Below are 27,958 nucleotides of genomic sequence, written 5' to 3'. Positions count from 1 at the left end.
ACTCTCAGACCCTCAGGCCCAGGAGTCCGGGTCCCCAGCCCCTCTACCCTCAGACCCAGGAGTCCGGGTCCCCAGCCCCTCCACCTTCGGACCCAGGAGTCTGGGCCCCCAATCCCCTCCTTCCTCAAACTCAGGATTTACAGCATCCAACCCCCTCCTCCCTCAGACCCAGGAATCTAGGCCCTGCTTCTCCTTTTCCAGACCTACAGGTTTCAGACCATCAGGACGCAGGAGGTCACGGCTCCAGCTCCGCCCTGAAGAGACCCCAGTGTCACAACCCCAAACAGACAGAAATTTATTGACTAAAAGTTCAAAGTTTTAATCCGAATTTGGACAAGTGTTGGGAAAACCAAACTTTGGCCCTGGAAACGTCTCCCACCCTCGGCCACCGCGGGGACCAGATCACGCCCCCAGGCGCCCAGAGCGGCTCCCTTCTCGGGGCGGTACCCCCGGGTCACGCCCCTCCCGCTCCGATTGGCTGCGGCGCTGGGGCGGGTCAGAAGCTGGACTGCAGCAGCGTGACTCGCAGAGGCCACGCCCCCTCCTCCTGGGTCACGGCGGGGGGGGCGGTCCCGGATTCCCACGTGGGCTCCCAGGAGGCGGGGCCTGCGCCGCGCTCACTACCTCCGCGGGAGAAGCCGGCTGAGCGGGAATTAGCCACTGGAGATCTCGGGGGCGAGGTCCCCTGGGGGGTGGGGTCTGACGGAGGCGGCGGCGCAGGGGGAAGAGGGTCTCCTCGGGAGTCCAAGTTTCTACCTAGACAGCACGAGTGGGAAGTGAGAATGGCAAACTTGGGGACCCCTTTCCTCTCAGACCGAGGAGTCGAGCCCCCAGTCCCATCCTCCCTCAGACCCACAGGTCTGGCCCCACTCCCTTCCCCCGCCCCCCTGACGCAGGAGTCTTGAACCCCTGTCCCCTCCTGCCTGGGATCTGGAACTCCCAAGCCCTCTACGGCACTCTTCTCATCCAGACATAGGATTCCCAGCAGCTCTCACACTCCTCCGACCAGCAAGGACTCCAGGCTCTGGCTCCCTCTTCCCTAAAACCCAGGAGTCCAAGTCCCCAGCCCCTCACCTGTCATCAATCTGTGCCACTGCGACGCCTCAGTAGCCAGAGCATGAGAGAGGCTGAGGACTCGCTCCCGGTGACCTTCGGCTGTCGGCAAATAAGGGGTGGTGTTCCTGGGGCTAGGAAAAAAAAAGAGGGATCTCTGGGTGGCTCAGCGGTTTAGCGCCTGCCTTTGCCCCAGGGCGTGATCCTGGAGTCCCGGGATCGAGTCCTGCATCGGGCTCCCTGCGTGGAGCCTGCTTCTCCCTCTGCTTAAGTCTCTGCCTCTCTCTCTCTCTGTCTATGTCTACCAAGAATAAATAAATAAATAAATAACATCTTAAAAAAAGAAAAAAGAGATTTGGGGTCTTCTACAGTTAGCTAGTACCGCAGTGCCACGCGCGTCTTTCTGGGAGTTGTAGTCCCAAGCACGTGTCCCTAGAGGATCTTAAACAGGGCGTGGCCTTCATAAATGTCCGCGTGCATTGTGGGATTTGTAGTCTACTCCGGTCTAAAGTCCACCTGCTTTCCTGACGCAGGAGCAGAGTTTGCTATACCCCCAGTTCTGCAGTTTGGGGAGCTGCAGTTATCATGCGGACCTAGGGCTTTCTGATGCCCCAGGAATTCAAGAATCTCTAAAAGGTTCTTCAGTCTGTACCCGAGAACTCAAAAGACAGCAGTAATGCTTTCCCTTTGGCAAACTGATTTCCTGCTTCTCCCCTCCCAGCCCCAGTTCTATACCTGCTCCAGGATCCAGAGCTTCTGAGCCATTTGGGAGCTCCTGAGTGTCCCTGGACAGGCTGCAAAGGAATTAGGGCATTAAAATGCCTCACCTGGAAATTCCCACATTCTCATTTGGAGGGTGAAATGAATAGGGCTCAGAAAGGGAATGAAATTGCCCCAGGGACAATGTTTAATTTTTCATGCAGTCCTGGAAAACAGCAAGGGTGAAGAAAATCCCACCTCATTCCCTCAACACATATCCTTTTGCGTTCTGGGAAATGACTTAGTGCAGAGCCCCTCTTCTTCATATGACCTACACAGGACTGACAGATGTGAGGCTGTGGCTCTGGATTCAAGCAGGGTAGCTTGAATGATCCAGATCACCCTCATCTGCTCGTGACAAAGCCAGGAACAGGCCCTCCCAATTCACAATTTTTGCCTCATAAACAATTATATGAACTGCTTGTTGCCCTAACACTAACTAGACACAGAGATAAACATCTGGTGTCAGCTGACTGAAACACCACCTCCTGATTACAAAAATAATTCCAGCTGTTAAACCACCCTGCCGATGACTAGTTTAATTCCTCCCTAGAAGTCTTCGATGAAACCATCGTGCCGAGAGACTCTTATCTTTGGATCTGGAATTCTCTCCCCATTGTGACAGTATGAGTATAACCATTTCCTTCCTTGCTCATTTATTTTTTTCCTTTGATAACATAGTCACTAAGAAAGACAGGCTAGGCCCACGGGTCCGTGACCCCCATCCTGAAAGAAGAACATTGGTGAAGAGGTCTCTGCCCCTACCCCTACCCCACTAGGGGAGGCATCAGCACAGGTACATGTTGGGGTGAATCTGGAAACCCAGCTCTGGGCAAAGAGGTAGGGAAATCCCCTTACAGAGAGAGAAACGGATGCTCACACTAGGAACAGAAGATCCATTACCACCCTACCGCCCCAACTTGCACCCTCTGTCCCCCTCACCCTTTGTTCTGCATCAGGCTGGCGTCTGGCTGGGGACAGTGTTCTCCCCAGAGTGAGAAGCCGGGGGGAGGCTGGGCGAGGGAGAGGCCGTCCAAACTCCTGGTTTCTGCGTATTCTCTCCATCTGCTCCCGAGCACTCATGCGAGGCCAGGCGAGGGGGACCTGGGGGGATAAGAAACACCTAGAGGTTCCAACCCTGGGCTCCCCCCACCTTTCTCTCTCCCCTGAACCTCTTGGCCTCTAGTCTTGCTTGCCCTTTCCAGTAAGTTCACCACTGACTCAGAGGGATCTGGGATCTTTCTACAGCCAGAGCTGATGCAGTCCTCCCATGCCTCCAAGCACCATCAAGGCAAAGGTGTTTGAGGCCCTACCTGCCTGTCTGGCCTCATTTCCATCAGTTACCCTGCTTGAATCCAGAGCCACAGCCTCACAAACACCCACATGTCCTGGACACACCCAGCTTCTTTGTACTGGTAGTCAGGAGCTGGGTTGTTCACTCTGGGTTCCTTGTGGTGAAAAACAACTCTGACTCAGCTTAGACACAACAAAAGGAGGAATGAGATGTATTAACTAAATTGTCAAGAGAATGGAGCACCTAGGTGGCTCAGTGGTTGAGTGTCTGCCTTTGGCTCAAGTCATGATCCCGGGGTCCTGGGATTGAGTCCTGCATCAGGCTCCCCACAGGGAGCCTGCTTCTTCCTCTATGTCTCTCTCTCTCTCTCTGTGTGTGTGTCTCTCATTAATAAATAAGTAAAATCTTGAAAAAAAATTGTCAAGAGGATCAGTTTGGGTTGGCCTTTGAAAGGGCTTTGTGAGCTCTCTCTCTCGTCCTCAAAACCAGATGGATGACACACACAGGGACAACGTCATGTGATAACTGGAGTGGGGCAGCCACGAGCCACGGATCTGCTAGAAGCTAGGACAGAGGCCTGAAACAGAACCTTCCCTGGTTCCTTCAGAGGGAGCATGGCCCTGATGACACCTCGATCATGGACTTCTAGCCTTAAGAACTTAAAGTTCAGGAGGACAGAGTTAAATGAAGAAGAAGGAGAAGGAGAAGGAGAGGAAGCGAAAGGAAGGGAAGGAAAGGAAAGGAAAGGAAAGGGAAGGGAAGGGAAGGGAAGGGAAGGGAAGGGAAGGGAAGGGAAGGGAAGGGAAGGGAAGGGAAGGGAAGGGAAGGGAAGGGAAAGGAAAGGAAAGGAAAGGAAAGGAAAGGAAAGGAAAGGAAAGGAAAGGAAAAAGAAAAGAAAAGAAAAGAAAGAAAATAAAAGAAAGAAAAGAAAAAAGAAAAGAAAAGAAAAGAAAAAGAAAAGAGCCCTCCATTAAAAAGAAACCAGAATTCTGGAGACAATCCCAAGGGTGTGGCTGGACCACCGGTTTGCTAAGAGATCAGGCATAGGACATGTGGATCCAGGAAATCAGCTCAGCAGAAATGCTGCCAGCTTGAATTGAAGGGGGGCAGAGGGGGCACGAAATGCAGGAAGGCTGTCATTCAGGCAGGAAACAGGGGGACAGATCTCTTGGGATAGAGACATGTGTTATCATCCAGGAAGCTGGGGCCATATGGACACAGACACACACAGCAAGAATGCCATGGGAACAGCTGGAGTTCTGCTCCCACTAGTCAAGGGAATATCAGATGCCTGGGAACAGACCCTTCCTTTGTGCCTTTGGAAGGAGCATGCCCTGCTGACACCTTGATTTCAGACTTCTAGCCTACGACTCTAAGACAAGAAATTTGTTGTTTATTTATTTTTAAATATTTTATTTATTTATTTGACAGAGAGATAGTGAGAGAGTACAAGCAGGGGGAGGGGCAGAGGGAGAGGGAGAAGCAGGCTCCCTCATGAGCAGGGAGCCTGAAGCAGGGCTTGGTCCCAGGACCCTGAGATCATGACTTGAGCCGAAGGCAGATGCTTAAATGACTGAGCCACCCAGGTGCCCCTAAATTTGTTGTTTAAACAAACAAGATCAGAAGCAAGAGAAGTCTTAGCTGTAGCCTCTAGCTAGAAAATTCTAGGGTGCCACCTTGGATCTGCTGCATAGTGTAGGCCGAACACTAGTTTAGTCTGGTTTGCTCTGATATGGCCAATCCTGAGTCATATGTCCACCTGCTGTATAAATGATGGCCCCTGGATATTGACCTGTATTTTTTCTTCGCAGCAGGCCAGACCATTGGCCCAAAGCCTGCCATCACTGAATTCCAAGGTTCACACATCCACTTGTTTTTTTTTTTTTTTTTTTTTTTTTTTTTTTTTTTTTTTTTTTTTTTTTTAATTTTTATTTCTTTATGATAGTCACACACAGAGAGAGAGAGAGAGGCAGAGACACAGGCAGAGGGAGAAGCAGGCTCCATGCACCGGGAGCCCGACGTGGGATTCGATCCCGGGTCTCCAGGATCGCGCCCTGGGCCAAAGGCAGGCGCCAAACCGCTGCGCCACCCAGGGATCCCACATCCACTTGTTTTAAACGAAGCCCAAGTAGGCAGATAATTGTAGACATTTACAGCCTGCCCGCTTCAAGCTCACAGGAAACAGTGCCTCGCATCTGCTAGCTGCAGATAAGATAAACTAGCAGCTGTAAAAGACTCCAAGCGGCTGCTGCCCTTGGGAGCTCTCTGACCCAGAGACACAGGCCATCCAAGCTTTCTGGGCCAGTGACCTGTGGAGTGTCTCACACTGTGAGGGACTCCTCTCACTGGCCGAACTGCCCAGGTGTGGACCGAATAGAGCTCGTGTGTGCCACTACTACCACCTCCCGGTCATATCCTTCCTTGATGGGCTCTGAAATCCTTGGAACCCAGGAGAGTCACCACCCCTGAGCTGTGAACAGAACCACATGGTTGGCTCAGTGCTGTTCAAAGCAGCCCTGAAGGCTCACATCCTGCCCGCACGCCTGGGAAAATCACAAAGTTCCTCTCCTTGGAAAGGACTAATTGATGGCTTTGTATTTATGATAATGATAATAAGTAAGCACCAGAAATGCTTTTAAATGTTTGATCAAAGGCATCTGGGTGGCTCAGTTGGTTAAGCATCTGCCTTCCGCTTGGGTCATGATCCTGGGGTGCTGGGATCGAGCCCTATGTTGGGCTCCCTGCTCATCAGAGAGTCTGCTTCTCCCTCTACCTCCTCCCCACCGCTCATGCACGTGCACACGCCCGCACTCTCAAATAACTAAATAATATCTTTATTTTTTTAAAAAGGTGTATGTTGGTACGCCTGGGTGGCTCAGCGGTTGAGCGTCTGCCTTTGGCTCAGGGCGTGATCCCCGGATCCAGGATCGAGTCCCGCATCGGGCTCCTTGCAGGGAGCCTGCTTCTCCCTCTGCCTGTGTTTCTGCCTCTCTCTGTGTGTCTCTCATGAATAAAAATAAAATCTTAAAAAAAAAAAAGGTGTATGTCCTTGAAAACAGGGACTAAAATGGGACTCAGCCTGGCATTCAAGAAGAGTCAGGAGATGTTTGTTGCTCTGAATTGAACAACCCTGCAATTTTGGCAGATGGGGTTCTGGAGGCCTCAGTTCTGTGCTCCTGAGACACCTCGTGCAGATGTATGGGTTGTTCACTGCCCAAGGGCTGGGCACCTCCATTGACCAAGTCGTGCACCGCCTTCCCAGAGGAGGCCCCAGTCTCCAAATTCACAAAAAAGGCATCCTTATAGGCTAGCAGAGATTTTCACTTCCTAAGGCCAGGACATTTGCACCAGCTGTTTCCCTGGTGAATTCCCCATTTGGCAAATTCTAATTCATTCTTCAAGGTCTCTCTGCCTCCCGGAAACCATCCCTCAACACATCCAGGCTGTCTGGGAGCTGCCCTCTGGAGTCACTTAGTGTCTTGTGCTTTCACCATGACAGCAAGCACACACCTCCCTCTGTTCTGATCGTGTTCATGCCCAGATCTCCTCAATGCCTGGGATGTAGACTGATTCAGCTCAGCAACTGCAGTGCCCAGCAAAACACAGTACACAGGAGGCCCAGGCCCTGGCCCTGATATTCCCTCTCAATAGTGCCAATGAGGGGAACCCTGGGTGGCACAGTGGTTTAGCGCCTGCCTTTGGCCCAGGGCGCGATCCTGGAGACCCGGGATCGAATCCCACGTCAGGCTCCTGGTGCATGGAGCCTGCTTCTCCCTCTGCCTATATCTCTGCCTCTCTCTCTCTCTCTCTCTCTCTCTCTCTCTGTGTGTGTGTGTGTGACTATCATAAATAAATAAAAATTAAAAAAAAAAGAAAATAGTGCCAATGAGAATGAACAATCTCAACCAGGAAGTTTAGAATTAATCAGCATAGTCAAACCTGGATTCCTCACCTTCCCACCACCCTACACCTGCCTCATCTCCTGCAGGAGTGACCTGCACTCTCCCGGTTGAGGGGGTGGGGTGCGGCCAAGGACCTTGTCATTATTCCCGACTCCTCATACCCTACCTCTGCTGTGCCAGGAGATCTTGCTGGCTCCACCTTCAAAGTCAGTTTCCCAAATCTCCTATCTGCCATCCCCCACCAAAAAAGAAAAAAAAAAATCTAAAAACTGATGTGTTTTCCTAAACTTGGCATCAATATCCACCTGGTGTCATGACATACGACATCACTCTAAGTCGTGGAACAGCCTCTGTCACCCAGGCTCCTGCGGTCCACTGATACTTTCTTGCCTTTTGTTACTGGTGACTTCCAGTTTAATTGATCTCTGAAGATGGGCAAAGGAGCCAAAGACAGCCCCATGGGTTACAGTGAAAAGAAGCAACAGGAGGATTGGTCCCTTCCAAGAGCTCAAAGCAAATGCAACACAGGACTAAGGGCTCTGAGAATGTTTCAAATGACCCGGCAGCAGGGACATCCTGGCCAGCTCAGTTGGAAGAATGGGCAACACTTGATCTTGGGGTTGTGAATTTGAGCCCCACATTGGGTATGGAGATTACTGGGGGGGAAAAAACCCTAAAAAAATAATAAAATAAATTGACCTGTTTGTCCCAAAGTCTTCAAGCAACCAGATCTGGGGTCAGGGGAGAAGATGATGCCGAACCTTGTTATTTCTGACCATAGTGGTCAGGTGCATGGAGAAGCCCTCACTGGACCCCAGCAGTGACTTGCCGATTGGGCATTCATTACTGTGACATTCAGAGATTCAAGAGAATTACCTAGATGACACTGAGACTATAAGGGGCACAGGGGATGACTCCCCATGGAAGAAAAGGTGAAATGAGTGATCCGTTATCAGGGAGCAAGAATGCCTGTTCCCTTCAAAGGCCCTTCTAGCTGGACCAAGAATCGAATTAACACAAGACAATATTAGGTGGAGAAATTCAGATTTAATGGCAGATGCATGGGGAATCCACACATACGTGGAAATTCCAAAGGCAGCCAGGCAAAACAAGGTATGTGTGTCAATCTGAACCACGGAGAAGGGGGCAGGGGTCTGGGACTTCAGAGGAAAGAAATGCATTTCACAGGGTGCTTAGAAGGGCAGATGTTTAGGAATCAGATGTTTGCCCTACCCTAGAGATGGGCCACTCAGATAAAATTTATCTCAGCCAATAACCCCTATTCTGGGAAAGACCCTCAATTTAGGTTCTTCTATATAGTTAAGGAAGGACAAAAGTTTTTCTTGAGCCCGTAGAGTCTCACTTGCCTTCAGCTCAGAATAATTTTCATGCCAAGTGGCCTATGGTGGGGAGGTCCTACCCTCAGCGCCTATACAGTTCATGGCTGATCATCAACACTGTGTGTTTATCAGTGACCAAGAAATTCCAACTGGCTTGCTCAATTAAAATGAGACCTCCAGGGTGGGTGGGTGGCTCAGTTAGAAAAGTGTTGGCTCAGGTCATGATCTCAGGGTTATGAGATCCAGCCCCAAACAAGGCTCCGCACTGCGTGTGGAACCTGCTTAAGATTCTCTCTCTCCTTCTCCCTCTGCCCCTCTCCTCCTCCCTCTCTCTAAAAAAATAAATAAATAAAACAAAACAAAACAAAACAAAACAAAAACAATCCCTCCCCCTCAAAAAAACCGTGAGGCTTTCCAGACAAGATCCTTTGTTAAGGAGTAGGGGACAAAGCAAGAAACCCTACAAAGGCCACTTGCCTCATCCCTAGGGAACATCACTCCTAACCCTGCCTCAGATTTCCAACTACAACTGGATGATGGGGCTGATGGCTTGATCAATGACCCCTGTCTCCAGAGTCCTCACACCAGCAGATGTCATGAGCATTGACTGCATGCGAACACCCAGGTACTTGGCCACATCTGTACCTGGATGTGTGACATAATGTTTTACGAAACCTTCTCCTCAGAGATAAAAAGTTCCTGGGATTCCTGGGTGGCTCAGTCAGTTAAGCATGGAACTCTTGATTTGGGCTCAAGTCATGATCTCAGGGTCATGACGTCGAGCCCTATATCGGGCTCCATGTTCAGTGAGGGGTCTGCTTCTCCTTCTCCCTCTGTTCCTCCCCACTTGAGTGTGCTCTCTCTCTAATAAAAAATAAATAAAATATTTAAGAAAAAGAGATAAAAAGTGCCTGGTATTTATAATCTATTTTTATTCCACTCTGACTCGATGGATCATTTCGTTATTCACTGCTCTATTTTTAAAACCTTGACATTTAAATTGAGACATTATTTATAAATTGAATCCCATTTAAGTATGAATATTCATACGTACTGCTAGAGGAATGTAATGTGTCTGATTAAGGGCGCTGTGCCAGACGTCGCTGGCATATACATAGTATATGCATCCTATTACCAGCCTAGCATCTGCAAATTTTTGTCTAATCATTTTTTTAAAGATTTTATTTATTTGAGACAGCGAGAAAGAGCACAAGCAGGGGGAGGGGTAGAGGGAGAGGGAGAAACAAGCTCCCCAATGAGCAGGGAGCCCGATGAGGGGCTCAATCCCAGGACCCTGAGATCAAGACCTGAGCTGACTGGAGCACTGAAGCATCCCTAGGATCTGCAAATTCTTGCATTTTGAATTACACCTGGTCCCCTGGATAAAGTTTGCAGGTCGGTTAACGAGAATCTACCTCCCTCTCGACATCTCCAGTGCTTCTACCCTAGAGGAAATTATGGTTATCTCCTGCCTGGATGGTCCTCACTGGGTCCCCGCCTCCGTGCTCCTGCCACATTTTGTTCCCCGGATGGCCGGCAGAGGGCGCCGGCTCCCGCTTACGGCTCAGAATCCGCCGCGGCAACCTCCCGGTGGCTCACCGGGCAGGACCCCAAGACCCAGCACCATCCACCCCCAGAACCCATCTCTCCTCTCCTCTCCACCCCTCTCCCCCTCGCTCGCTCACTCGGTTCCAGACATACTGCCTTTCTAGCGGCTCCTGCAACACGCCAGGCCCACTCCTGCCCCAGAACCTCTACAAAGGCTGTTCCCTTTGCCTATAATGCTCTTCCACCCAAGGCTCCTTCCCTTACCTCCTCACCCTGTTGGTGTTCTGTTTTTACTTCTTTAGCACTTACAGCGTATAAAATAATGTCAAAAATAATAATAATATCAAGCAGATGGATTATTATCTGGTTCTTCCCACTAGAAGGTTGGATTCATGAGGGAAGGATTTTTTTTCCCTCTTCTTGTTCATGTTTGTGCCTGAAACACCTAAACAGCTCTATGCAATAGAACTTTTTATGATGGTGGTAATGTTCTGTGTCTGCTCTGTCTGGCAGGATAGCTGCTGGTCACGGGGTATCCCCTAAGCACCTGAAATGCAGTGAGTGACAGTGATTTTTAAATTTTATTTCATTTTAATTCATTTTTTTTAAAAAATGATTTTATTTATTTATTCATGAGAAACACAGAGAGAGAGGGAGAGACACAGGCAAAGGGAGAAGCAGGCTTCATGGAAGGAGCCCGATGTGGGACTTGATCTGGGACCAGGATCAAGCCCTAGGCTGAAGGCACTCAACCACTGAGCCACCCAGGTGTCCCTCATTTGAATTCATTTAAACTTAAATAGTTGGGATCCCTGGGTAGCGCAGCGGTTTGGCGCCTGCCTTTGGCCCAGGGCGCGATCCTGGAGACCCGAGATTGAATCCCACGTCAGGCTCCCGGTGCATGGAGCCTGCTTCTCCCTCTGCCTGTGTCTCTGCCTCTCTCTCTTTCTCTCTCTGTGACTATCATAAATAATAAAAATTTAAAAAAATTAAAAAAAAAATAAATAAACTTAAATAGTTACACATGGCTATTGGTTATCTTATTGGACAGCCATGAGGTGTTTTTTTTTTAAGATTTCTTTCTTTGAGAGAGAGAGAGTGGGAGCAGGAGGGCAGAGGGAGAGGGAGATAGAATCTCAGGCTGGCTTGGCACTGAGCACAGGGCCTGATGCGGGGCTAGATCCCACAACTCTGAGATCACCACCTGAGCCAAAACTTAGAGTCAGAGGCTCCATCAACTGTGCCACCCAGGGGACCCCAGACATGAGGATATTTAATAAATATTTGTCGAATGAATAAATGAAGTCCTTACTACACCTAAGCACTATTTTCTTTTTCCTTTTTTTCAAAGATTTATTTGTTAATTTATGAAACACACAGAGAGAGGCAGAGACAGGCAGAGGGAGAAGCAGGGTCCCTGCAGGGAGCCTGATGTGGGACTCGATCCCAGGACCCTGGGGATCATGCCCTGAGCCAAAGGGTGCGATCCCAGGACCCCGGGGATCACGCCCTGAGCGAAAGGCAGACATTTAACCACTGAGCCACCCAGGTGGCCCTCTAAGCACTATTTTCAACCTTAGTTTGCAATCTGGTTTGAATCTTCATATCAGCTCTGGGCAGAAGGAGCTACTAGGAGCTCCATTTTGCAGATGAGCAAATGCAGGCAGAGAGGATTCATATCTGACCCAAACTCACACAGCTTGGAAAGCGCAGAGACAAAATTCAATCTCAGCACTGAACAGATCTCACTCTCTCTGCTCTGGGGTATGACCTCAAAACTTTCTCCCAGGTGTCTGCCCAGAGTGGGTGGTGGTCAGGTTAAAGTGTTATGGATGTGGGGCCTGAGGATGCCACATGGACCAACCTACCTTGGTTCTAGGCTGTGGGGAAGCTGGGTGGTGACTCTCAGGGCTGGAAGCCCGGGAGACCCTAGGAGATCCAAGACCTGGAAGGGCAGAACGGGACTTGGTGAGGGCAGGGAATGCCAAGAAAGTCCCATCCAGCCCAGGACACTCACCTGAGCGAGGTGAGGAGAGGTCTCTGTCACCCCCTGGGGGCCGCCCCCAGTCAGCTTCAGGGGACCGTGATGAACTCAGTTCCAAGGACTCAGGCAGGCTCTGGAGGGGTCAGGAAAGGAGAATGATGTTTATTATCATCATAACTACTGTTTTTCAGGCACTTAGCAACTGAGACAGCATGAATAGGAGTAAGATTGAAAATTGGTCTCATTTCAAATCTCAGTTCTGCCATTTATAAGCTGTGTGAACTTGGGCAAGTTACTTACCTCTCTAGGCCATATTTCATCTCTTTCTTTCTTTCTTTCTTTCTTTCTTTCTTTCTTTCTTTCTTTCTTTCTTTCTTTCTTTTTTTTAAAGATTTTATTTATTTATTCTTCAGAGACAGAGAGGCAGAGACAGGCAGAGGGAGAAGCAGGCTCCCCGCGGGGAGCCTGATGCGGGACTCAATCCCAGGATCCCAGGATCCCAGGATCACGACTTGAGCCAAAGGCAGACACTCAACCACTGAGCCATCGAGGTGCCCCCATATTTCATCTTTGATATGAAGATTGAATCCATACATGTAAAGCACTTAGAACAGCAATTGACGCACAGGGAGGCATTGTAAGTGCAAGGTTTTGTAACAATTATGCATCTGGAGCTGTGATAAAGCATTTGCATTATCTCATTGAATTCCCTCCATAGGGCAGCCCGGGTGGCTCAGGGGTTTAGCGCCGCCTTCAGCCCAGGGGGTGATCCTAAAGACCTGGGATCGAGTCCCACATGGGGCTCCCTGCATGGAACCTGCTTCTCCCTCTGCCTGTGTCTCTGCCTCTCTTCTCTCTCTCATGAATAAATAAAATCTTAAAAAAAAAAAAAGAATTTCCTCCATAAACCCAGAAGGCAGCAATTATATCCCTATTTAACAGATGGGGAACCAAGGCTCAAGAATGAGATTGATGACCAATATCACAAAGATAGCAGAGCTGGGATCTGACCTCCCAGGTCTCTCAGATACAGGAAATGATGGTCAAGACAAGCAGCAGCTCTAACCCAGCTATGAGAAACAACAGTGGCTCCTGCTTCCTGAGGGCCTTCTCTGTGCCAGACACTTTCTAATCATCATTTCTCCTTTTTTACAGGACCCTGAAGTTGAGGTTATGATCAGTGGTGTCTCATAAATGTTTAATAAATGTCTCTCTGGGAGAAAACAGCCCTGGTTTGCAGCGTTGCCAATCTCTGTGGTGTAAGTACGGCCACCGTGGCCAATTTCAAGCTACCAACATGACATCACTGAATATGGAGTTGAGAAGAGATGCACACAATTGGCTCTTGGGAGGTGTTGGGAGCTGGCTCCAGCATACCACTGGGCTATGATCACAATGGAACAAGCAAAGAAACAAAAGCTTCTGGAGCTTAGGATACTTGCCTGTAGTTGGTTAGCTGAGAGAAAAAAAGGGAGAGAAAAAAAGATGAGTGGGTGACGAGTGGGATCAGGGCAGATGGGACAGAAAGTTGGGGATGGGGAGACAGGCTTGTGAGTCTCACCTCCCTCTCTGATGACTCCTCGCCTTGGAGTGCAGGGGATGGGGAGTCAGGTTCCATGTTGGGGGGTGGTTTCTGGGGGCTCCCCAGACCTGCCAGTGTGTCTTCCACCATCCATAGCTGCTGCTGAGCAGATGCTCTGTCCTGGGAGGAGGAAAGAAATCTGTTACTCAAAGGTGGGAAAATGCGAGGAGGGTTAAAGTTGGGTCTGCAATCAATGAAGCTCTATTTATGGAGTCATAAATGGATTATGTATGCATGTGGAGGTTATATTTGTGAATATCCCTCTTTGTGACTCTTCACCACTTATCACAAACATTGTCTTTTCTATTCTGCTCTGCAATGTTACCTCTGTTATACATAGATGAGTGTATAAATATGTGAGACTGTTTCTGAATACCCTATTCTATTCCTTTGGTCCATTTGTCTAAACTTGTGTTGGTACTACATTATGTTATTAACTGTAGCTTTACAGTTAGACTTGACATTTACTTGTCTTATTCCTCCAGCTTAGTTCTTGGAGGTCTCTTTGGCTACTCTTAATCTTTTGCACTTCCAGATATAATTTAGAATCAGTTTGTCAATTTCTATATAGAAATTTCCCAGGGCTGGCTCAGTCCAAGGAGCTTGGAACTGTTGATCTCGGGGTCGTGAGTTCAAGGCTTACCTTGGGTGTAGAGAGTACTTAAAGAAAGAAAGAAAGAAAGAAAGAAAGAAAGAAAGAAGAAAGAAAGAAGAAAGAAAGAAAGAAAGAAAGAAGAAAGAAAGAAAGAAAGAAAGAGGGGCAGCCCAGGTGGCTCAGCGGTTTAGCACCGCCTTCAGCCCAGGGCCTGATCCTGGAGACCTGGGGTCGAGTCCCACATCAGGCTCTCTGCATGGAGCCTGCTTCTGCCTCTGCCTCTGCCTCTGTCTCTGTGTCTCCCATGAATAAATAAATAAAATGTTTAAAAAAGAAAGAAAGAAAGAAAAAGAAAGATGTGTACTGGGATTATAAATCAATCTGGAGAGACTATACCTTTACATTATGTATTTTTCCTTCTACAAACATGATATATCTCTCCATTTATGTAGGTTTTCTTTAATTTCTCCCAGTGATATTTTGTGGCTTTCAGAACAGATGTCTTGTATATCTTTCATTAGATTTTTTTTCCTGGATATTTAATTTGTTATTCCAATTACAAACACTAATGCTTATAAATATTTATTCTCTATTCATTTGGTACTAACATAGAAGATAATTGATTTTTGCATACTACCCGTGCGTTCAGTGACCTTGATGAATTTGTTTATTCTAATAGCATAGCTGGAAATTATTTTGGATCTGCTACATTTATAGAATCATGTATCATCTGTAAATAAAAATAGATTTAATTCTTCTTCTCTGGTCCTTATACGTTTATTTCCTAGACTTGTACTGTCTAGGACAATGTTAATTAGAACTGGTAATAGCAGACACCCTCGTCTTAGTCCAGCTATTAGGCAGAAAGTTCTCAATATTTCACTGCCAACTATGTTTGCTGTAGGTTGTTTTGGATGTTATCAGATTAAGGAAGTTCCCTTCTATTCCTATTTTGCTAAGAGCTTTTATCATTAATGGATGTTAAATTTAGTCAAATGTAAAAAAAAAAAATTTAGTCAAATGTTTTTCCTGCATTTATTGAGATGATCATGTGACCTTTCTCCTTTTAAGAAAATGTGAAATACATGGACTGATTTTCAAATGTTAATTAACCTTACATTCCTATAATAAACCTAATTTGGTTCTTGTCATACATTGCTGGTATTGAGTGATATTTAACACCAGTAGGTGGGGGATTGGAGTTGAGGGATGGATTTTAGGAAGAAGAGGTATGTTTTTTTTGTTTTTTTGTTTTTTTTTTTTAGAGGTATGGGTTTAACATGAAGACAGCAGAGCTTAAATCTTTGAGTATACATTTAATACTAGAAGTCAGTGGGTTTTTTTTGTTTGTTTGTTTCATGTTGTGGGCTTGGACCCACCAACCCAAGATCATAACCTCTTAAGACCTGACATCAAAAAAAAAAAAAAGACCTGACATCAAGAGTCGGACACTTGGGGCACTTAGGTGGCTCAGTGGTTGAGTGTCTGCTTTCAGCTCAGGTCATGATCTAGGGGTCCTGGGATTGAGTCCCACCTGGGGCTCCCCACAGAGAGCCTGCTTCTCCTTCTGCCTATTTCTCTGCCTTTCTCTGTGTTTCTCATGAATAAATAAAATCTTAAAAAATAAATAAAAGAACCAGAAGGGGGAGTGGTTCTGAACCTGGGCAGGCCTTCAAGTAAAAAGCAAGTCCAATAAGGAGTTTAAAATGAAAGGACAGGACACAGGCGGAGGAGCTTAAATGCCAAAAGGGATTCCAGGAGAAAATGGAGGCAAGAGTGAAGTTTGGGGGACATACCTGGGGGGAACCAAGGTGCAGCAGGTACTCCAGGGTCTCCCTCAAAGTGCCCAGCTCCTGTTCCAGGCTGCTGTAGATGTCCCAAACCCTCTCTCGCTCCTTGGGTCCCGAAAATGGGGAGACACAGGGTCAGGATGCCCACCCACCAGATCTTCACTCTCTCCATTTTTTCCCCAGCTGACAAGGAGGAAGAAAGCCTGATCCCTGGTCCCCAGGGGAGGGTAGAAGGACTACAATTCTCAAGAGCCTTTTGGGACACCTAGGTGGCTCAGCGGTTGAGCGCTTCCCTTCGGCCCGGGGCGTGTTCCTGGAGTCCCAGGATCGAGTCCCGCGTCGGGCTCCCTGTGAGGAGCCTGCTTCTCCCTCTGCCTGTGTCTCTGCCTCTCTCTCTCTGTCTTTCATGAATAAATAAATAAAATATTTTGTAAAAAAAAGAGCCTTTTTGCTCAGACTGGGATCCCCAACATCTATATGGAACTTGCTGTTACAATGAGCTGCTGATGTAGACAAATAACAGATTTCCTTAAATTCCCTGATTACCCCTGAACTCCCCTAGGGAGGCAGAATCTGCAGATTCAAGATCACAACCCCCAAATGCCCCCCAGGGAAGCATCACCATCATCATCATCATCATCATCATCATCATAGCAGCTAACATTTCTTAGGCACTTACCATATACCAGGCAATATTCTTAGCTCTCATTTAATTTTCTTTCTCTCTCTCTCTTTTTAAAATTATTTATTTGATAGAGAGGAGAAAGAGAGAGAGAGAGAGAGAGAGAGAGAGAGAGAGCAAGCAACCATGAGAAGTGGGAGGAGCAGAGGGAGAGGGAGAAGCAGACTCACCACCGAGCAGGGAGCTCAATGCCGGCCTCTATCCCAGGACTCTGGGATCATGCCCTGAGCTAAAGGCAGATTCTTAACCTACTAAGCCACCCAGGCACCCCAGCTCTCATTTAATTTTCATGAGGTAAGTATTATTAATGCCTCCATTTTACAGATAATAATATCTGTATATAATTATAGCCAAACATTTAAATATTTCTTACTATATACCAGATACCTGTTAAATATTCATATACATTTATATAGTATATATTTATATGATATTTATGCAATTTGTATACAAATGTATGTATTTATAGGGTATATATATTATATATAAATATATAAAGGATCTTATATCTTATTTGCTAAATATTCATTCATGTTATGTATAAATATATATGTACTCATAAAATTCTTACAATGACCCCATGAAATAAATATTACTTTTATCATTTCAAGTTTATGTAAGAGGCATCTAAAGCCCAGAGGAGTTAAGTAACTTCTCTAAGGTCACACAGCTACAATGAGTAGGAATAGGGGCTGAGATCCAAAGATAGGTAGCTCATATCTAATTCTCCCTCTCAAACCACTAAATTAAGTCTGCTGTTTCTTGGCTGCTTCCCCCTCACCCTTTAAGACCATCAAGATGACTGGTTTAAAACTTGGGGAGAAGCTAGGAGCCTGGGTGGTGCATTTGGTTAAGCATCTGACTCTTGATTTCAGCTTAGGTCATGACCTCAGGGCTGTGAGATGGAGCCTCATGTCCTGCTTGGTACTGGGTGTGGAACCTGATTAAGATTCTCTCTCTCTCTCTCAAAAAAAAAAAAAAAGATTCTCTCTCTCCCTCTGCCCCTCCTCTCCTAAAAAAAAAAAAAAAAAAATTGGGCACAGGGGAATTCTCAAGAACAACCTTTCCATGAGCCTCTGCCCCCAGGTCCCTTTCACTAACAACCTGCAGAGTCCTCAGGTCTCCTGGGAGGACACGCTCCTTCCCAGATGCTCACCTGAGTCAGGTGACAAAGAGTGGCCCTCACGCTGACCAGTCGGTCCTGCAGGAGGCGTTGGCGCCCCCAGGCCCTCCCTGGAGCTGCAGCCTCCCTGGTTGCTTGGCCCAGCTGCTGCCTAGTTAACTCCAAGGCTGCTTCTAGCTGCTCCTGCACCAAGATGGAAGGTGGTTAAACTTCTGAATCCACATTCAGCCGCAGGAGGAGGGAAAAGGTGTCCTCCTAAATCCTTGGGCATGATGGAGATCAGGAAGGGAGAGGCAGGCGGAGAGGCCAAATGTCCTTCCTCAAAGCCTCGTACCTTTTCCTCCTGCCTCTGGTCTATCTCCTCCTGCAGCCTCTTCAGGAGCCGGTCCTGCCCACACAGCTTGGTCAACAGAGTCTGGAGAAAGGAGAACAGGAGCTACTTCTGGACCAGACCTGGCTCTTCCCCCTGTTATCCCTGCCACCCCCACCCCCATCTAAAGCATTCTCCCCCAACTCTGAGAACTTGGAAAGGCTTGGACTACAGAGAACTTACATCTGTCTCCAGGCTTTGGTGAAAAGTTGAGTCCAGCGGGGGACCCGGCTGAGGAGAAGGAGAAAAGCCAGAGGTCAAGTGGACAGTCAGGTCTTTCTTGTAGCTCATTGGTGAGTTAAGCCTTGTTCTATTGACAGACCTCCTTCTCCTTATATGCTTCCCTCACCCCCTTTTCTTAAATGTGGACTCCATGCCCAGCATGGAGCCCAATGTGGGGCTTCAACTCACAACCCTGAGATCGGGACCTGAACTGAGATCAAGAGTCGGACGTTTAACTGACTGAGCCACCCAGGAGCTCCCTTATCAGCTTTGTTCCAAGCTTTAGCAAAGCACTGTGGACAATCTGTCAGCTTCTTGGCTTTAGGAGAATCCAATGGATTCTATTAACAAAGAGCTGCAGCAATGTAATAATTAGCGGAGAAAATTTAGACACTTCTTTTACAACTAAAAATAAGGACATTCAGTACTATTGTTACAATTTCACACAGTAGGAATCCCTGGGTGGCGCAGCGGTTTAGCGCCTGCCTTTGGCCCAGGTCACGATCCTGGAGACCCGGGATGGAATCCCACGTCGGGCTCCCGGTGCATGGAGCCTGCTTCTCCCTCTGCCTGTGTCTCTGCCTCTCTCTCTCTCTCTCTGTGTGACTATCATAAATAAATAAAAATTAAAAAAATTTTTTTCACACAGTATTAGAGATCCTGACCTGTGCTATAATAAAAGAAAAAGAAAACAAATAGAAATGTAAGATAGGAAGGAGAAAAGTAAAACTGTCATTATTACAAATAATAAGCCTAGGACGCCTGGGTGGCTCAGTGGTTGAGCATCTGCCTTTGGCTCAGGGCACGATTCTGGAATCTAGTCCCACATCAGGCTCCCCAGAGGAAGCCTGCTTCTCCCTCTGCCTATGTCTCTGCCTGTCTGTGTCTCTTGTGAATAAATAATTTTTTAAAAATGATATGCTCATCGACCCAGAGAAATCAAGAAAATCAAACAGTAATTAGAATAAGAGAACTCAGGGGTGCCAGGCTGGCTTAGTCAGTGGAGCATGTGACTCTTGTTCTTGGGGTCTTGACTTTGAGCCCCACTTTGGGTATAGGGATTACTTCAAGAAAACTTAAGAAAAAAAAAGAAGACGACATTTAGCAAGGGTGCCAGGTGAAAGATGAAGTTCCAGACATCAATCGCATACTTCTACACCATCCATAGCCAGAAAATATGATTTAAAAAAAAGCGGGGGGGGGATCCCTGGGTGGCACAGCGGTTTGGCGCCTGCCTTTGGCCCAGGGCGCGATCCTGGAGACCTGGGATCGAATCCCACATCAGGCTCCCGGTGCATGGAGCCTGCTTCTCCCTCTGCCTGTGTCTCTGCCTCTCTCTCTCTCTGTATGACTATCGTAAAAAAAAAAAAAAAAAAAATTTTAAAAAAATAAAAAATAGGGATCCCTGGGTGGCGCAGCGGTTTGGCGCCTGCCTTTGGCCCAGGGCGCGATCCTGGAGACCCGGGATTGAATCCCACGTCAGGCTCCCGGTGCATGGAGCCTGCTTCTCCCTCTGCCTGTGTCTCTGCCTCTCTCTCTTTCTCTCTGTGTGACTATCATAAATAAATAAAAATCAAAAAAAATTAAAAAAAATAAAAATAAAAATAAAAAATAAAAAAATTAAAAAAAGGGGGGGGGATCCCTGGGTGGCTCAACGGTTTGGCGCCTGCCTTTGGCTCAGGGTGTGATCCTGGAAACCCAAGATCCAGTCCCACATCGAGCTCCCTGCATGGAGCCTGCATCTCCCTCTGCCTGTGTCTCTGCCTCTCTCTGTGTCTTTCATGAATAAATGGATAAAATCTTGAAAAAATAAAATAAAATAAGAAGAAGATTCCATTCAAATAGCTATAAAAACTATCAGGAATTTAGGAGTTAACTAAGAACATACATGGTCTCTATGAAAAAAAATTTAAACTGAAATAAATAACTAGAAGATGATATGAATCAATGGAGAGAGAGTCTATATTTATGCAACCCAGTTTGTGACAGCCCTAGGAAACAAATAGAAGTATGTGTCAAGAGACCTTGAAATATCCAGTCTTCTCTAGGTACACTAGTCCAGGAGATGACATTCTCTAAAGAAAGAAAGAAAGAAAGAAAGAAAGAAAGAAAGAAAGAAAGAAAGAAAGAAAGAAAGAAAGAAAGAAAGAAAGAAAGAAAGAAAGGGGGATCCCTGGGTGGCGCAGTGGTTTAGCACCGGTCTTTGGCCCGGGGCGCGATCCTGGAGACCCGGGATCGAATCCCACGTCGGGCTCCCGGTGCATGGAGCCTGCTTCTCCCTCTGCCTGTGTCTCTGCCTCTCTCTCTCTCTGTGACTGTCATAAATAAATAAAAATTAAAAAAAAAAAAAGAAAGAAAGAAAGAAAGGGGGATGCCTGGATGACTCAGCTGTTGAGCATCTGCCTTTGGCTAGGTTCCTGATCCCATGATCCTGGGATCGGGTCCCACACTGGGCTCCCTGCATGGAGCCTGCTTCTCCCTTTGCCCCTGTCTCTGCCTCTCTCTCTCTGTGTCCCTAATGAATAAACAAATAACATCTTAAAAAACAAAAAAGAAAAGAAGAAAGAAAAAGAAAGAAAGAAAGAAAGAAAGAAAGAAAGAAAGAAAGAAAGAAAGAAAGAAAGAAAAAGAAAGACAGGCTCCAGCAGATTCAAGGTGCCCCAGGACACCTACCAATAAAACCATGGAAGCCCGTGTCCCAGGAGCTCTCGGGGGTAGCTGGAGATACGTGGAGGAGCCAGAGGGGACCTGGGAGGAATATTAAATAGAAATGTTGAGAATTTTACTTGTTTTAGTAACAAATATTAGAGTGGGTGTGTCCAGAATTGATATAACTTAAGAGACTCTTTGAAGTTCAAAACTGGGTCTCTGATCCCTGGGTGGCTCAGCGGTTTAGCACCTGCCTTCGGCTTGGGGCATGATCCTGGGGCCCCGGGATCAAGTCCCACATCGGGCTCCCTTGTGTGAAGCCTGCTTCTCCCTCTGCCTGTGTCTCTACCTCTCTCTGTGCGTCTCTCATGAATAAATAAATAAAACCTTAAAAAAAACCAAACTGGGTCTCTGAACTTCAACTACTTGTTCTCCAGCTATGTACCACTGTGGGGACACATAGGATGATAATAAATGGATAAGCCTGGCAAAACTGCCCCAGGGGATGAAGATGAAAGTTGCAGTCTACACTCTCACATTTGTGGTTAACTGTGGATATTCTGGGCTACAGTTCCATGATGCTCAGAGGAAATAGCAGGTGACCATCTTGGAAAGATAAACTGGAGACACAAAACGGATGCAATCACACCACGTCTCCCAGGATGGTCTTGGCGTGACAGTATTTTGGACTACAACTCCCATAATACTTAAGGTGTAATGGCCAGAGACTGGGCTGAAAAGACAGCCCTGAGGGCTGATGGAAGATGAAGTCCACTTGCCCTTCCATCTGATCCCAGCCCTGATTATGGTTTTTTTTTTTTTTAAGATTTTTAAAGTTTTATTTATGCATGAGAGACACACACAGAGAGAGAGGCAGAGACACAGGCAGAGGGAGAAGCAGGCTCCATGCAGGGAGCCCGATGTGGGACTCCATCCCCGGTCTCCAGGATCAGGCCCTGGGCCAAAGGCAGGCACTAAACCGCTGAGCCACCGGGGCTGCCCCCAGCCCTTATTATGTTGAACCACAATCCCCATGGTGCCCAGGAGTCTGCAAACTAGACCATGGCCATATGGTAAATGCAGTCCCCTTCACCATTACCTCGCTGCCCACCTGTGTTCTGGCCTCCTGACTCCAGTGCTGGGGACTCCTGGGGGGCCTTCCTCCCCCAGCCTCAGAGGAGGGTCCTCGCCGGGGGGTGGGTGGCCTGGACAGTGTTTGGCGCTGGAGAGGCCAATCCAGGGGAGGCCGGACATCGATGCGACTCAGAGGGGTGTGGGGTCTGGCGAAAGGTGCTATGTCACCAGAGGATGGAGGGGGTCTGCGTACAGGAGCAGAACGGGGCCGGGGGAGGCTCAGAGGGGAGGGAGGGCGGGAGAGGGGTGTGAACAGGCTGTTGGGAGGAGAGAATAGGGGAACTGGGTGACCTAGAGCCACCTTCCCCACTACCCACCCAGTCAGCCTCATGGGGACACATCCCCCTTCAGTGTGTCTCACTGTCCCTCTACAGTAGAACCCCCCCTCTATTACCCAGATACTGAATAATAATTTCTCCCTTTGTGGCATCTCCTCCTTAGGATATCCCCCCTATGGGTTCCCACCCCATGAGAACTCTAGCAACTCACATCCACTAAAGGGAGAAAGCACTAAGTCATATCCCGAAACAGACCCAGTCCCCACCTCTCTTAGGCATGCCCCCAACATAGCTTTTCCTCTGACACTCAGCCCTGTAGAACCTTCTGAACCCAGAGTCCCTCAACTCACTCCGGGCTCCTGGTCCTCCGGATCCGAGGTCCAGATTGGAGATCGGCTATGGGGCTGGGAGTGAGCAGTCCGGGTCCTCCATGACCTCTGGAGAGCCGAGCCACCTCTGGTGACTCTAAGCGGTGTCTTTCTTCCCCTCTGGTCACCTCTGGGGGACCACCAGGGCCTCCAGGGCCCTCTCCAGGCTGGGGACGTGCAGGTGACCTGGGTCGTCCACTAATAAGTGAGCACAGAAAAAGACATCACTCCTTTGTACCTCATAACCAGCCCTCATTCCCATTTTGTGGATTAGCACACGGGAACCTACACAGAATAAAAGAAAGGGTAGGTGGTGCACTGTAAATTGTTCCCACTTCGCAGATGGGAAAATCGAGGCCCTTTGTGTGGAAGTGTCTAGTGTCAGGGCTTCAAGGTCCATCCAGTCCCAGAGTCTCCAGCCTGAAACTTAGGGAAAGTCGGGACTTTCCTCTTATATTTGACATTCCTTAGGTGGCAGCCTCGGGGGTGGAGACTTCTGAGGAAGCCAATCAGAGAGTGAGTAATTTTGATAAAGGGGTGGGGCCTGACAAAACGGTGGGCGGTGTCTAGAAGAGAAAGACTTTTTGCTGATTGGAAGACAAGGAAGGTCCCTGGAGGTGGGGCCTGAAGGGCGGAGTCTCCTTAGCCAGAAGACGTGTGATTGGCGTAAAGGGGAGGGGCTCTGTGACGGTTAGATGGGCTCAGATTGGAGGTAGAGGTCTGGGACGTGGCCAGGACCTAGGCTCACCCGTCGTCCCCCTCCGCGCGAGAAGCCCGGCCCAGCGCCCTCAGCCAGCCCCGCAGGTCCTCCAGCGTGTCAGCGGCCAGAACATAGGTCCTCATGCCTGGGTGCTCAGCCTGCGGGGAGAGAGAGCTGGGGACCCGGACGCCCGGGCCCTCCAAAAAGGAGGATGCCGTGGACCCTGGTCAAGCCTTTTTAGCTCCAATAATGAATGCTCGGCCTTATTGGGGCCGCCCCCACGGCCTAGTGCCTTAGTGCCCGCGGGGGATGGACAGACTCACGGTGAAGGTGAAGCGCCGCCCTCGCGGGGCCCCTGGGCCATCGGGCCTGATACTGTAGCTAGGGAGCAGGACGCTGCCCAGGACGCTCTCCTCGCGGCTGTCTGCAGAAGAGGGCTGGGGTCAGCCACAGCGCAGGATCTGAAGCCAGGAGGCTAAGGGAAAGGGCGGGGGGGGGGGGAGGGGGCGTCCATCCCTCCCCAGTCAGGGCACTGACCCTTGTAATAGAAGAGGCAGTGGCCGGAGAGGACGAACCAGCGGCGTTTCCAGAGCCGCAGCCCGGAGCTGTCCTGGGGAAACAGAGAGAGAGGAGGCCTGAGTAGAAGGGGAGTGCGGAGAGGAAATGTGGAAAGGCAGACGGTGACACCCAGGGGGGCACCTGGGTGGCTCAGTCGGTTAAGAGTCTATCTTGGGCTCAGGTCATGATCCTGGGGTCCTGGGATCCTGCCCCACGTGGGTTCCCTGCTCAGTGAGGAGTCTGCTTCTCCCTCTCTCCACCACTGCCCCTCCCCACTTGTGCTCTCTGGCTATCTCTCTCTCTCTCTCTCAAATAAATAAATAAAATTAAAAAAGAAAGAAAGAAAAGGAAAGAAGAAAGAAAGAAAGAAAGAAAGAAAGAAAGAAAGAAAGAAAGAAAGAAAGAAAGAAAGAAAAGACAGTGACACCTGGAGACAGAGAAACCCAGAGAGAGGAGAGGAACAGACACATGTCTGATGCAATAGATTGAGCTGGAGAGCTGGAAGCTAGAGTGTGGTGGCTGAGCTCACACAGATTCTGGACACAGTCAGACCTGAGTTGGTCTCCTAGCTCCACCCCTGTCAAACTATGCCATTAGACTAGTCATCTCCTGGCTAGATACTTGAATTAATTGGGGATTGGGAAGTTACTGGAAGGCTGAAATGAGCTACTATACAACATATAGGCAGGAACTTCGCATACTAAGACTTCTGGTCTGATTATTCTGGAGTCTGAGCGCTCCTAGAGCTCACTTTCAGATTCCCTCTGATCCCAGCATGATAGGCTCCTTCTGGTCAGTTCTTGGCTCAAATGTAATATTAGAGATGCCTTCCCTGACAGAGAGTCAAACTGTGCCTCTCATCCCACTGAGACTTTTGTGCGTATCCTCGTGTGGTTTGTTTTGTTTTTTAAGATTTTCTTTCTTTCTTTCTTTCTTTCTTTCTTTCTTTCTTTCTTTCTTTCTTTCTTTCTTTATTTTAAGATTTTATTTATTTGTAGGAGAGACACAGAGAGAGAGGCAGACACAGGCAGAGGGAGAAGCAGGCTCCATGCAGGGAGACCCATGTGGGACTCGATCCTGGGTCCCCAGGATCACGCCCCGGTCTGAAGGCGGCACTAAACCGCTGGGCCACCAGGGCTGCCCAGATTTTATTTATTTATTCATGAGAGACACAGAGAGGCAGAGACATAGGCAGATGGAGAGGCAGGCTCCCTGCAGGGAATCCGATGCAGGACTCGATTCCAGGACCCAGGGTTCACGACCTAAGCCGAAGGCAGATGCTCAACCACTGAGCCACCCAGGCATCCCATCTGTGTTATTTCTTCATAGCAATCCCTACCATCTGAAATATGCTTATGTATTATCCATCCCTGCCCCACCCCATCTCCAACAGACTATAGATAACTTATTTGTCTTATTTGGGCTAGGCACGTTATAAATATTCAGGAAGTGGTCACTGAATGAATGAATGAACAGGTGCGGGGAACAATGGCATAAAAAGGGGAGAAGCACCATTAGAAAACAAAACAAAACAAAACAAATTTGGAGACTGGGAAGAAGAGAAACAATGGACAGCCAGGGACCCAGCATCCAGCGACACTCAGTGTCCCTTCCCTTCTCCTGCTCACTCCACCTGCTTATGAAGCCAGCCTCGGATGTGCACTGGGAGGTTGGGATCCCTTCTGAGCGCATTGCCTCTCTTCCCGAAGGCGTGCACCTTGCTTACTGCCCGGGTAGGCTTCTGAGGAGAGATGGAGGACAGAGATGAACAGGGCCTTGGATCGGCCTGGGGAGGCAATGCCACGGGATGCAGGCAACCCAAGGCCCTCGCTCAGCTGCCCTTAGAAAACAAGCCGAGGAGGGGATTGAATCTTGAGATCAGAATTGGAAGTGCATGGTACCAGTTGACAGACACTTTGAATAGGCGACTGGCGGGGGGGGGGGGGGGTGTTTAAGGCAAAAGAAAAAGCTACTGACTGATGGGGGAGGGATGGGAGAATCAAGGGTCTGCTGCCAAGGAGAGGATGCCTTTGGCCACCAGAGCCAGAGATGTTGTGCAGTCTTTGGGATCAGAATTGGAAATACTGCCTGGGAGGTCCCCATAACCAGGAAAGACATCCATGCTGAGTCCCTGGTGATGGGTCAGCTGAATGGGAGGATGCCTCAGTGCCAGGGAGTGACATCTCTTAGCAACCACATCCAGGGCAGAGAGATGGCTCCAAGCCCCTCCTTGCCAATAGAGGGGAGCCCCCTCTCCAGTCCATGCAGGCATCTCAGGCATACACAGCCAGAGTCCCACAGGAAGCCATTCCTTGGGGATGCCGCTGACCAAGGTTGGGACTGAATCTCTAGATTCTGAACTGGGGAAACTGGAAATGAGTAAACAGAGTGGCAGACGACAAAGAAATGAGTGTTGTCATTAGACTTTGGCCTGGGGTGACTATTTGTGACACAAGTGTCTCAGGCCTCTTGGGTCCTCATTGTCAGAGAAAGGTCTTTCCTTATAGGATTTCAAAACTGGGTAGGATGGCTAGAGGTAGGATAGGGAGTTCTCGGTCCCAGTCAAGGGCAGCCACTGCCTGAGTTCCTGGAGGGAGCCTCATGGCTGGGGAGTAGCCCTATCTTAGCAACCAGAGTCCAGCAGGATCGTTACTCTGGTTAAATTAGGAAAATACGAAGGGGTGGGGACAGCTGGGAGTGCCTCTGAATTCCTAGCTGGGCCTCATGGGCAATTTGGGACCTTACTAGGTGTAGCAGAGCCCACTGCTACGGATCCTTGCTCTTAGCAACGGGAATCCCTTGGGTTGGCACGGAACCCTGGGCTGGGAAACAGGAGGATGGGGCAGCCCAGAGCTCAGCCCTCCTCCCCACCCCTTCCGAAAAGCTCCAACCTTGGTGCTCAGGCTGCCCAGAGAGGAGATGGTGGAGGCGCTGCTGGCCAGGCTGAGGCTGCTCCGGGGTCTGCCCTCCTCCATCCAGGGCTTGGGGAGAGAAAGAAAGGGGCTGTGTGCCTTGTCTCTGCAGCTGACCCGGCTGGGGACAGAGCCGGGGTCAGGAGCTCGCAGGTCGGAGGAGGCCGAGGAGAAAGAGCCCGTTGTCTGGGGACTGGGGGGCTGGGGGAGGCCCTGGCCCGGGACTGCATACCGAGAGCGATGCCAACAGAGGTGGGCGGCACTGGCAGCTGCTAGCAGCCCAAGACAGAGAATAGGGGCTCCTTTATTCTTGCCCCCTGCACTCTCGCCAGGAATTTGACCCTCTCTGTGCTCAGGGAGCCCCTATTCTCCGGCTCTTCCCAGCAGCCCCCAGCTACCTGTCTCCTGCCCTCCCACACACCCCCCCAAGCCATTCCTGCCAAGCCCTGGGACGCCTGGAATGCACGCCCAGGCACTCCCTCCCAGGCCAGCCAGGGAACTTACCAGCTCTGGGGTCCCAAAGACGGAGCGAGAGGACAGTGTGGGTGCTGGGGCTCCCAGCTGCAGTGTCCCTCCTTTTCTGGGGGGGCGGAGGGGGCTACCTCTCAGACCTGTCTCCCTTCTCACCTGCTCACTCACACGCTTTTTTGCTTTTTTTTTTTTTTTTTTTGTCTCTTGCCTCTTCTGATCACTGTTCCCTTTCTTTCCGAGTGTCTCTGTCTCTGGCCTCACCTGGTCTCTCCGGTTCTCAATCTGTCTCCTCCAGTCTCTCTCTCACTCATTCTCTTCCCCGCCCCCCACCTCAGCACTTTCCCTTCCAGTCTTTCTGTTTCTGTTCCAGATCTTTTTCGTTCGGGCTGACACAGAGTCTCTTCCTCAGGTCTCCATTTCGTTCTTCCCCCCACCCCCACCCTCTAGCTCTTCCTCCTTCTCTCTATCTCTGTCCCCACCGACGCTGTTTCCTCCTCTCTCTCAGATTCCCCTTCTGTCTTCCTCCCCTCTCCGTTTCTCTTTCCTCCCTGCTGGTCTGCCAGCCGCCCACGCTGCGGTCTCCCCTTCCAATCCCGGTTGACCCCGCCCCTCCTGGCCTCCCCCCCCCTTTCCAAGCCTGACCC

The 27,958-nt window shown here is 49.1% G+C and overlaps 1 protein-coding gene across 6 annotated transcripts; it reads right to left on the bottom strand.

Annotated features, from left to right (window-relative positions):
- Positions 1–271: 271 nt before the first annotated feature.
- On the bottom strand, positions 272–27,850 carry PLEKHA4 (pleckstrin homology domain containing A4). 6 transcript variants are annotated; one of them, XM_055311681.1, is made up of 20 exons: positions 27,348–27,850; positions 26,823–26,912; positions 25,565–25,672; positions 23,911–23,983; positions 23,697–23,797; positions 23,422–23,531; positions 22,656–22,871; positions 22,005–22,284; positions 20,918–20,992; positions 18,206–18,253; positions 17,987–18,067; positions 17,686–17,835; positions 15,854–15,952; positions 13,442–13,582; positions 11,914–12,013; positions 11,765–11,841; positions 2,755–2,916; positions 1,789–1,847; positions 1,075–1,187; positions 272–756 (listed from the first exon to the last, which is right to left on the bottom strand). In XM_055311681.1, exons 2-20 carry the CDS (start codon positions 26,904–26,906, stop codon positions 497–499), a joined length of 2,337 nt encoding a protein of 778 aa, XP_055167656.1. In that variant the 5' UTR covers positions 26,907–26,912; positions 27,348–27,850; the 3' UTR covers positions 272–496. The 6 variants fall into 6 exon arrangements, with proteins under 6 accessions (XP_055167656.1, XP_055167657.1, XP_055167660.1 ...); XM_055311682.1 differs by having other exon boundaries at positions 22,005–22,212; positions 27,348–27,849; XM_055311685.1 differs by having other exon boundaries at positions 22,005–22,173; positions 27,348–27,849.
- Positions 27,851–27,958: the final 108 nt, after the last annotated feature.

Source organism: Nyctereutes procyonoides, unplaced genomic scaffold (assembly GCF_905146905.1).
Source record: "Nyctereutes procyonoides isolate TBG_1078 unplaced genomic scaffold, NYPRO_anot_genome, whole genome shotgun sequence".
NCBI classification, from domain to species: domain Eukaryota; kingdom Metazoa; phylum Chordata; class Mammalia; order Carnivora; family Canidae; genus Nyctereutes; species Nyctereutes procyonoides.
Note: the sequence above shows the minus strand (reverse complement) of the source record. Positions and strands in the feature narration are given on the sequence as shown.